Source organism: Gracilinanus agilis, chromosome 1 (genome assembly GCF_016433145.1).
Source record: "Gracilinanus agilis isolate LMUSP501 chromosome 1, AgileGrace, whole genome shotgun sequence".
NCBI classification, from domain to species: domain Eukaryota; kingdom Metazoa; phylum Chordata; class Mammalia; order Didelphimorphia; family Didelphidae; genus Gracilinanus; species Gracilinanus agilis.
This window is the reverse complement of record NC_058130.1, coordinates 21,262,774-21,272,962: the sequence shown is the minus strand read 5'-3', so window position 1 is coordinate 21,272,962 and position 10,189 is coordinate 21,262,774. Positions and strand designations below refer to the sequence as shown.

Below are 10,189 nucleotides of genomic sequence, written 5' to 3'. Positions count from 1 at the left end.
CGGAGGGCTCAGACAGGCACAGCTCGGGCCTTCCAGGCCAGCCGGCCGCAGCTCCTCTCCTCTCGGCCTGGTTTCTGCCCAGGCAGGGGGGCCGGGGCTGGGGGCGGGGAGGGGAGGCGGGGGTGGCCGAGGCCGGGGGAGCCCCTCACCGAGCAGGAGGGCAGGAGCCGGATGAGCCATTGGAAGTCCTTGTCTGCCAGGTACTTGTCCGGGCCCAGGTCAGCCTGCAGGGGGAGGGCACAGCCACATCAGTGTCTCGGGGCTCAGGGGAGCCGGTGACCCCCTCCCCCACTGCCCCCCCAGATCTCTCGGGATAGCATGGCTTGGGTCCGAGGCCGCGGCCTGACTGCCAAGGGCAGATGAGCCGGGCCGGCCCCCACAGCCCCCCACCACGTACCCAGCTGAGCACGAGCCGCTCCTTGGGTTGGTTCTTGCTTTTCATGAGGAAATATCTCTTGCGGATCCTCCAGCCTGGCAGGTGGGGGGGGAGGGGAAGGGGAGAAGCGCAGCCGCTGGATCAGGCCTGGCCCTGGGTAACAGGGGCCTCCCCCCTCGGCCTGCTCCGGAGGCTGGCCTCAGAGGCTTCCCCAGAGGAGGCCCTGCTCGGTGACTTCCCCGGCCGGGCCCCGACTCTGCGGCTCATGAGAGCTCCCACCCCCCATTCCCATCGGGGATCCCGGCCTAGTCACGGCCCCCCGACTGCCTCTGTGGCTGCTGGCAGGAAAGAGCAAGATCCTCTCTGGAAAGAGCTTCAGAAAGGCCTCCCGGGGGGTGAGGGGGCCATGTCTGAGGCTGGATCGGAACCCAGGACCCCGAGGGAGGAGGGGAGGGTCTCACCTATGTCCTTCAGGGGCTCCACCACCTCCCACTTGGGCTCCGAGCGAAAGAACATGGAGACCTGCTGCAAGGCAATCTCTGCAAAGACGGGGGAAAGCGTTAGAGCTGGCAGCACCCTGCGGCCGGGGCAGGTCAGCCTCCCGGTCACTCACCTTCCCCCTTAGGATGGATGCTGCCAGGGCAGGCGGGGGTGAAGGGACTTGGCCAGGGTCACCTCAGCCCAGATTAGAACCCAGGACCCCCTTTCTGCAGGCCCCTCATTTCTTCCCAGAAAATGAGGAAAGTCTCCCCCTGGCCAGGACACACCAGGAGTCATGTCTAAGCTAGAACCCGGACCTCAGGCCTGAAGGCCCACAATTCCCTGCAGCCCCTCGGCATCGCTGCCCGGCCTTGAAGTGCTTTCAGAATGAATGTCCGGCGGCCAGCCTGGCCTTCGAGTCAGACAGGGGAAGGCTAGGATGGGGGTGGGGATCTGGGCCACTCAGGGCCTTCGATGCCAGGATGTGCTGCCATCCGAGGGGCCCCTGGGGCCACAGCTTCCCCTCCTGAGCAGGATGGAGGCTCCTCAGGGGCGGCCCACAGAGGTTCGGGGGGAAAGGCCAGAAAAGCGGCCTGGCCTGAGAGAAGGGGAGGCAACGAGTGTCAGGGTGAGTGTGTGTCACTGAGTGCATCAGTGTGAGTGAGTGTGGCAAGCAGTGTCAGTATGTCAGTGTGTGTCAGTGTCAGTGAGTATGTCAGTGTGTGCACCAGCGTATGTCAGTGTCAGTGAGTGTGTCAGTCAGTGTCAGTGTGTGTGCCAGTGTATGGCAGTGTCAGTGAGTGTGGCAGTCAGTGAGTGTGGCAGTCAGTGTCAGTGTGTGCGCCAGCGTATGTCAGTGTCAGTGAGTGTGTCAGTGAGTGTCAGTGTGTGCGCCAGCGTATGTCAGTGTCAGTGAGTGTGGCAGTCAGTGTCAGTGAGTGTGGCAGTGAGTGTCAGTGTGTGTGCCAGTGTATGTCGGTGTCAGTGAGTGTGGCAGTGTGTGTACCAGCGTATGTCAGTGTCAGTGAGTGTGGCAGTCAGTGTCAGTGTGTGCGCCAGCGTATGTCAGTGTCAGTGAGTGTGGCAGTCAGTGTCAGTGAGTGTCAGTGTGTGCACCAGTGTATGTCAGTGTCAGTGAGTGTGGCAGTCAGTGTCTGTGTCAGTCAGTGTCAGTGAGTGTGGCAGTGTGTGCACCAGCGTATGTCAGTGTCAGTGAGTGTGGCAGTGTGTGCACCAGCGTATGTCAGTGTCAGTGAGTGTGGCAGTCAGTGTCAGTGAGTGTGGCAGTGAGTGTCAGTGTGTGTGCCAGCGTATGTCAGTGGCAGTGAGTGTGTCAGTGAGTGTCAGTGTGTGCACCAGCATATGTCAGTGTCAGTGAGTGTGTCAGCTCTGAGGGAGTCACAGTTCTGCCAGGACCAGGCCTCACTCGGGGCTCTCTAGGCCTGATCTCCCCCAACGGAGTCCTCCCACGGCTAGATGGCGAAGGATCTGTCACCCCCACCATGAATTCCGGGGTGCCCCCTGAGACTGCCGGCTGAAGGCCCTGTGGAGGAGGGGCCAGGCCGGTGATCCAGAGCCAAAGCCAAGCCAGTGCGCAGGGAGCGCGCGCACGAGAGAATCTGGCGTCTTGGAATGGAAGCGGCCCAGAGTCGTGTCCAGGCCCGGCCGCTCTCCCTTTGGGCCTGTAGCCGTCCCCGAGGTCCGGGCCGGCGGCACTCACCGGTATAGTTGGCAGAATAGTTATTGGGGTCTAGAAACTTCTTCACCAGTTCACAGTTGGACAGGATGTGATTTGTGGTGATGACGTTGAGATAGTTCTGGAGTCCTTTCTGTCTTTCAGCGATGAACTCGCGGTCCATGTTGCCGATCAGTTTTTTGGGAGGAAGAGGTAGGCTCAGACCTGAAATCTTGGACAAAAACAAGAACAAAAGGAAAACTATGACCTCTGTCCACCTCCTTCCCCCTCACCCTCAAGTCACCCAACGTGGGGCTTCATCAAGCCGGTGTGCGGCACCTCCGGCCCCCTCATTTCACAGACGAAAGATGGAGGCCACAAGAGTAGAAAGGCCGGGCCCAGAGGAGTCTGTAGGGGGCCCCCAATACCCACATCTGTTGTCTGCAAGTTTTTAAGTTTAAAATCAGGACGGTGGAGGTTGTACAACTTTTCCATTTCTTTCTGAGATCACAGATGGAAAGTGCTTTGCAAGCCTTAAAAACACTGGATGAAGACTCATTATTCTCATTGGTAATAATCCTATCCCTCAGCCTACTACTGGGAATATCCCTGAAGGATTGTAGTTTTTTTAGAGTAGAGCTAAGCTAATCAGAGAATTTGTAACAACATTCTCTATAACTACCCCCCCCCCAAACTCCCCAGACAGACCCAATAGTCAGAGTATCATAAAAATGTTTAACAATGAAGGAACGGCTGAACACACCGAGGGACACCGATGGAGCAGAATGGGAGGAAGAGAAAGAAAGAAAGAAAGGAGAGAAAAGGAGTATCAATAGCACATTTTAGAATTTAATTTTGCTCTTTTTTTCCAATAGAAAACCCTCCTTCTCTCTTTCCCACCCCAATGAAAAAGAAAGAAAACAAAGCCTAGAGACGTCGTGGAGTAAAACCAGCCTCTTCGCTGGCTGTCCAGGGTGGGCCAGTCTGGCCTGAGGCCTTCACCTCTTTCTGAGGCGCTTGTTTTTGGAGGGTTGGAGTTGTTGTAGCAACAGTTCTGGTTCGGCCCACCTCGCCCAGCCTCCATTCCTGCAAGACTTTCCGGGTGAATTCACCCTTCCTTAAGGGACTAGAAAGTTGTCCACAGAAGGGGACACCACATTGAACTTGGGGATGACAAACTTCATCCTCCGACCTGTTCATCTCCGTCTACGGGCATATCAGCAGGAAAAGGGGGATGAGAGGAAGCAAAGCCGGCCGAGAAGACGCCTTCGCGGGCCAGCCACATCCAAGGCCTGAACCCATCCCGTGCGGAGCGTGGGGCAGCGCAGACGGGGCAGGAGTCTTCCACGGTCCATACTAATGTATGTTTCGTTGCTTTTATGGCTGCTTCAGTGTCCTAATGCACAACTTCCTTTATTTGAAAAAGAAACTTCCCTAAAAGGAAACTGGCCGCTGCTGGCCCGTCCCCAGGGGCTTCGGGGCTTCACCTCTCGTATTTGTTCACCTCAGATCTTTCCATGGATTTTTTCAGCCCCTGAAGCAGGGAGCCAGGAAAGCAAAGAGCCCTCCAGCTGCCCACAGCCTAAAGAAGGCCGAGGCAGGGATGGGCAGCTTCTGTGGGGAATGCGGCCGAGGCGCCGTCACCAGGGCCCAACCTCCTGCTCTGGCCACCCAGTGACCTCCGATGCCCAGCCGACATCGTGTCTTTTCCTTTCCACAGAACGGCGGGTGGTCGAGCCTGCCCGCGTCCATCTCTGACCCTCTTTGTCCCCCAGAGAAGCGGGCTTCCTTCCTTCCCTCAACGCTCATGTCTTTCTGGGCCGGACCTCAGGTGCATTCAGAGATGCTCCAGGAAATGCTTATGAAGTCCCTGTTGTGTGCCACGCACTGTGCCACACACTGGGGAGGCGCTGGCCACCCTGACAGGGGGCCTGGCACGGCCACGAGGCGGTATGTGGAGTAGAGGAGGCAGTCGTGCCCTCGGCACCCTCCCATCCTGGGCCCCCCAACTCTGTCCCAGGCCATCCCTCAGGGCTTGGCTCTCCTCCTTCGCCCCCCTTGACTCCACACTGTCCTAAGTACGAGGTCACAGCCCCCCCCGGACATCAAGGACGGCTCTCCTCACCTCTCGTGGTCAGGCCCCTGCCTCCAAGAGTCAAGGTGGGGTGCTGGGAGCTCCTCCCCATCCCCCGCCACCCCCCCCCATCCCTGCATGTGCCTCATGGATCTCGTCCCCCGTCTCCTTGAGGCCGTAAGCTCGCCCGCATCGTTCTCATGCTCGCTCCGTTGTCTCCGCTCACTGGCACCGGCCCCTGGCACACCCTCTGTCTCCCTGCAAACTCCAGCCTCACCATTTGACCCAAGAGGCTCTCCCAGTGACCGACAGTCCCTGACAGCCAGAGCCCACAGTCTCCTCCCAGTCCCCATCCGGGCAGCGCCCAGCCTGGTGCTCGGCGGGTGAATGCCCCATCCTTGCTCGGATGCTGCCGAGAAGAATTCTGTTCATGTGGCTGTTCTGGCGAGGGGCACAGGCGGGAGGCGGCACTCAGATGCTGTGCCCAGGCACACGGTAGGCTGGGGGGGAGGGGGTCGAGGTGGTCCTTGTATCCCCGGCGCCTGGGCCTGGCAAATGGGAATTTAACAGATGGTGGCGGCTGGAGCGCCTCGATGTCCCTGGCGCGGGTGCCAGCAGAAGAGAAGGCAGGGCCGGACAGCAGGGGGAGGTGACTTGCACAGGGTCCCCCAGCCAGGAACAGGAGGCCACATTTGACCTCAGGACCCAATCCTCGGAGCCTCCCAGCCACCCCGTGTCCCCTCTGGGGGCTCCTTTCCTCGCTAGGTGTCCTCGCTGTTTGGGGGGATGCAGCAAACAGACTCCCCAGAGAGTCGGGGGGCTGTCCTGGAGCCTGGCTCCCCTCGGAGGCTCCGGCCCTGCCTAGCACTCACCTGCAGGCTGCTGTTGAGTAAGTCGAAGTCGCTGTAGCGTCTCACGATCTGCAGGGACAAGAGCAGGGTATAGACTCAGCGGCAGCACCCACTGTGGACGCAGCACTGCGCTAGGCACCTGGGGAGGATCTCAGAGACCATCACGCCCTCCCTCCATTTCACAGAGGAGGAAACTGAGGGCCCTGGAGGAGGCGTGAGGCAGAGAATGGCGCCGGGGGCCAGGGAGAGGCTGCCACTGTCGCCCCTCCGTCTCAGCCCCTCTGGGCACATTCTGGGACACGAGCAGAGACGCTGAAGGGAGCCTCTCCTGGTGATCTCGTGCTGTGGGGATTTGTGGGGAGAGCTGCCTCCCCCCAAGCTGAGCGAGGGGCCCCTCAGAGGACCCGCTGCAGCAGGGCCTAGAACGGAGGGCTCAGCGGCCTGAGGGACAGCCAGCCAGAACAGGGCTGTCTGGGCCCTCGGGCCCCTCCTCTCTCTGGCACTTGGCCCAGCACCCACAGCCAGTGGCCAGGAAGGGCCTGAGGCAGGGCAGGGTTCAAATTCGGCTCTTGCTGACTCTATATCCACCTTCCCATCGGCTGTCCCACAGCTGCCTCCCCTGCTGGCATGGTGGCCACGAGGGAGGAGAGGCACAAAGAACAGCCCAGAGAAGGCACCGAGGCCCCCGCTGACCAGGCAAGGGGAGTCTCGGGAAAGGAGGGACCCTGGAAGCTGGATGGGGGGACAGACGAGGACAGGAAAGAGTCCCAGAGAGCGGCCTGAAGGAATGACAAGGCCAAATCTGGCTTTGTTTTCAGACAGGAAAGCAAATGGAGGAAAAGCACTTGGCTAAGCCCCCGCGGAGGCCGAGCCCAGTGTGCCCCTGCCTCCGGGAACCGATGGTCCAAAGGGACGGACAGACAGAGCAGCACAAGCGAGGTTGCTGGGGGGCTCACAGGGCAAGAGGGGGAACAAGAGCCTCAAGAAGACTTTCTCTACTCCAAGCCACAATGGGCCACTTCCCTTTTCTCAAAGGAAGTGGCTTCAGCACCCCTCACCATCCCTAGCACATACGTATGACTCTCGGGACAATTCGGGGGGAGAGGGAGGGAGGGAGAGAGAGAGAGACAGAGAGATGGACAGGGAGAGACAGGAGGAGAAAGAGAGGGAGAGGGATAAAGGAGGGGAAAGACAGACAGACAGAGATACAAGGAGAGACAGGAGAGAGACATTGGTGGCGGGGAGCTCAGTGTGACACTTGGCCAGCCCAGTGCACCTCCTGCTAAGCACCCTCCCCAGCAGGCTGCCTTTGACTCACTGTCCCCATTGGGGGACAAGGAAATGGGTCTAGGGGCGCTGAGGCCTCAGCCGGGGCCCCAGGAGGAAGGCCTGGGCACCTGCCTCGTGCTCTCCTCCACCCCAGAACAAGAGGAGTCCTAGAGTGGGCAGGCTGTCTGTCTGTGTGTCTCTGTGTCCATCTCTGTCTCTGCCTTTCTCCCCACGATGGCGGAGGTGAGAGCCGACACACAGGGCAGCAGCCGGTGGCTGAGAGGGGGAGCGGGACCCCTGGGGGATGGGCCTCCCCATGGGTGCCTCAGGAAGGTTCCGAGGTGGGGGATGGCGGCGGCTCTGGGCGGCTGCCCAGAAGGGGAAGTGCTCTTGGAAATAAAGGAGAAAAGCCGCTTCCGCCCTCTGTTCTTGGGTTCTAGGAATTGCTCGAGAAGGAATTCCTGGATAACTATTTTTGTGCCGCCCCCCCCCCCCAACACAGGCCCCAGCAGAGCTCGAGGGCCCGGGGGGGGCGGGGGGGGGTCACTCGAGGCTCCCAGCGCTGTCCGAGGCTCACCTGCCAGCTGTTCTCTATGGCGATTCCTCTCTGCACGCGAATGATGTACTCCTGAAAAGGAAGCAGAAGAGCCTTCGCTGAGGCCCCATCTCGCTGGGAGGGCCTGGATGAGCCACGCCGCCCCCCGCACACACGTGCGCTCACACACACGCACACACACGTGCTCACACGCACACGGGAGGCCCGAGGGAGGTAGAAGAGAACCCCCCGCGCGGCTCACAAGGAGACACAGCAAAGTCCCGGCGGTGACAAGGGAGGACGAGACCAGCTAACTAACATCCACTGAGCTTTGGGCCGGGCCGGGATGACCAGAGACTTCTCTGCTCCGGCCTGAATGACCCCCGATATAGCCCCAAGCTGTGACGTGTCCCTGAGTCTGGCCTTGATGGACATCCCGGCGACCTCAGCCCAGACTGGCCTCGCGGCGCCCCCCACATGGGCTCTTCTCTGTCCGAGGCAGCCGCCCACCCCAAGGCCAGGCCCCTCCAGGCAAGCCCCAAGCCTCGGACAGCCGGGGCTCAGCCCGGCACCTTCCTCCAGAACACGGTGCTGGCCCGGCAGGACCCAGGAGAACCTCCCTCTGAGGCGAGGAGCTGCGTCCTCTAAGCCCCCATTCAGGCCCTCTGGAGACCCCGTAAGGGCCGCGTGCTCGGTGGCCGGGGCCTTCGCTCCTGAATTTAAGGACGGACAAGTGGGCAGATGGACAGACAGGCGGGACTCCCGCTCACCGCTAAAGGTTCGTGGCCTGTCCATGAGCCTCCACTTGGTCTAGCCCCACAGTGTGGCCACAGGGGAGGGTCTAGAGAAAAGTGAGCCCAGGGCAGGGTGGACGGCCGGACGGGTCAGACCTCCCTGAACACCCCGCACACCCCGGCTGTCCCACAGAAGCCCCCAGGAGGGAATGAGGGCGGCAAGAAGGGGACACTCAGCAGAAGCCCACGACCTACCCACGGAGACTCTGTGGAATGGGTTCGTCTGTCCAGTAGGACAAGGCCTAGAGAGCTGTGGCTGACCACTGTAACAAGAGTGGGGCTCTCACATGCCTGGGGCCGGCCTCAAGCCAGCTCTTTTGAGGCAGTGGGGTCAAGTGACTCACCCAGGGTCACACGGCTAGGCAGTGTCTGAGGCCAGACTGACCCAGGGCCCACGCTGTGCCTGCTGCCCATCCTGACAAACTGGCCCCATGTGGTGGTCAGCACAATCTCTGACACAGGAACCACATTTCTGCTCACCTGCCATCCAGCATGGCGCTTCCACAGCCTCCACAAAGGGCCTCATTGCTGTTCCCGAGAGAGGCCAGGCCAGGGCCCACAGGGCCGCTCCCCCAGCCTTGCTGACAGCCCCGAGAGCCCTGAGAACCTGACTCAGAGTAGCCCAGGGGTCAGTGCCAATGGACATGCTGATCCTTGGGGTCACCCCCTCCCACTGGACAGTCTGGGCCGAGAAAGGAGGGGAGGAAGGGACTCGCTTTGGGTCATTGGTGACCCATCACTCAGCATCCGGTCTTAGCTCAATGTTCCTGCCTCCAGGGCCCCCAACAGCCTTAATAATTAACACCAATAATGAAGTCGGGGCCTCCCTGTGAGCCCCGGAGGACAAAGAAGAGACTACCCGTGGCCCCTCAGACCCTGGGCTCTGGCCCTCACCAGGGTCACAAAGCTCAGAAGCCATGATGGGACCCGAGGCCTGGGTTTGACAGGGACAGCAGCAACTTGCCACAACCAAGATGAAGAAGGAACAAGGATGGAATCTCCACATGGCACCATATCTGGGCTCCATGACGAGAATCCTGCTGTTATAATCATCTAACCATCAGGCAGCAGGGCAGCTCAATGGACTGAGAGATGGGAGGTCCTGGGTTCAAATCTAGCCTCCGACACTCTCCAGCTGGGGGACCTTGGACAAGTCACTTCACCCCCACTACCCAGCCCTCTCTGCTCTTCTGCCTTGGGACCAGCACACAGGATTGAATCTAAGACAGAAGAGAAAGGATTAAAAAAAGGGAGGATTGAGGAAGGGGAGGCCAGGAAAGAAAAAAGTATTATTAAACCACAAAATAGGAAGGAGGCAAGCTCAATGGCAATCCCCGGCCAAATTTCGAAAATCTGATGTTAGAGCAATGCCCAGTGAGCGCCCAGTGGAGTGAGGGGATGGCCGAGAGGCGGCAGCAGCGGCTCCTCCCAGGCCAGCTTTCCTGGACTATTAGCACCAGGGCAGGCTGGGCACAGGGTTTATGAAGATGTCAGCCAAGCACCTGCCAACCCCTTGTGCCATCATGGGCAACCAGGCAGAGTTCCCACACCTCTTCTGCAGAGCTCTCTAGAAGGCTGCCCTCCTCCCCCATCCTGACACTTTTAACCCTTACCTTCCGCCCTAGAATCAGTACTATGTACTGGTTCCACATCAGAAGGGTGGGAAGAGCTAGGCAGCAAGGATGAAGCGACTTGTTCACAGTCACACAGCTAGGAAATGTCTGAGGCCAGATTTGAACCCAGGACCTCCCATCTCCAGGACTGGCTCTCCATCCACTGAGCTGCCTGGCTGCCCCCAGACTGAGTTGGGACTCAAAAAGGCCTGAACGTAGGGCCAAATCTAGCCAAAGGAAATGGAATAAGGAGAAATGTAACATCCTATACTTGAGCTAAAGAAATCAGCTTCACAGGCACAAGGTATGGCTAGGCAACTATTCCCATGAAAAGGATCAGAGAGTTTTATAGGACCATAAAGTCAATAGGAGCAGCAGTGGGGTTGAGAAGATGCGTGTGCTCTGTCTGCCTGCCTCTCCTTCTGTCAGTCTCCCTCCCTTCCTCCTTCTCTCTCTCTCTCTCTCTCTCTCTCTCTCTCTCTCTCTCTCTCTCTCTCTCTCTCTCTCTCTCTCTCTCTCTCT

General features: G+C 59.6%; 1 protein-coding gene across 12 annotated transcripts in view; it reads right to left on the bottom strand.

The window, feature by feature from the left end:
- The window catches only part of PXK (PX domain containing serine/threonine kinase like), a 51,069-nt gene that overhangs the window by 26,858 nt on the left and 14,022 nt on the right, over nucleotides 1-10,189 (bottom strand). For 4 of the 12 annotated variants that reach the window (XM_044659333.1, XM_044659281.1, XM_044659403.1 and 1 more), the window contains exons 2-7: nucleotides 7,303-7,353; nucleotides 5,478-5,525; nucleotides 2,577-2,763; nucleotides 838-915; nucleotides 398-471; nucleotides 150-224 (exon numbers count right to left, since the gene is read on the bottom strand). In XM_044659333.1, the coding sequence (XP_044515268.1) occupies nucleotides 150-224; nucleotides 398-471; nucleotides 838-915; nucleotides 2,577-2,763; nucleotides 5,478-5,525; nucleotides 7,303-7,353 (513 nt within the window). The remainder of the gene's footprint in view (nucleotides 1-149; nucleotides 225-397; nucleotides 472-837; nucleotides 916-2,576; nucleotides 2,764-5,477; nucleotides 5,526-7,302; nucleotides 7,354-10,189) is intronic. The other 8 variants (XM_044659461.1, XM_044659560.1, XM_044659856.1 and 5 more) reach the window with 3 other exon arrangements.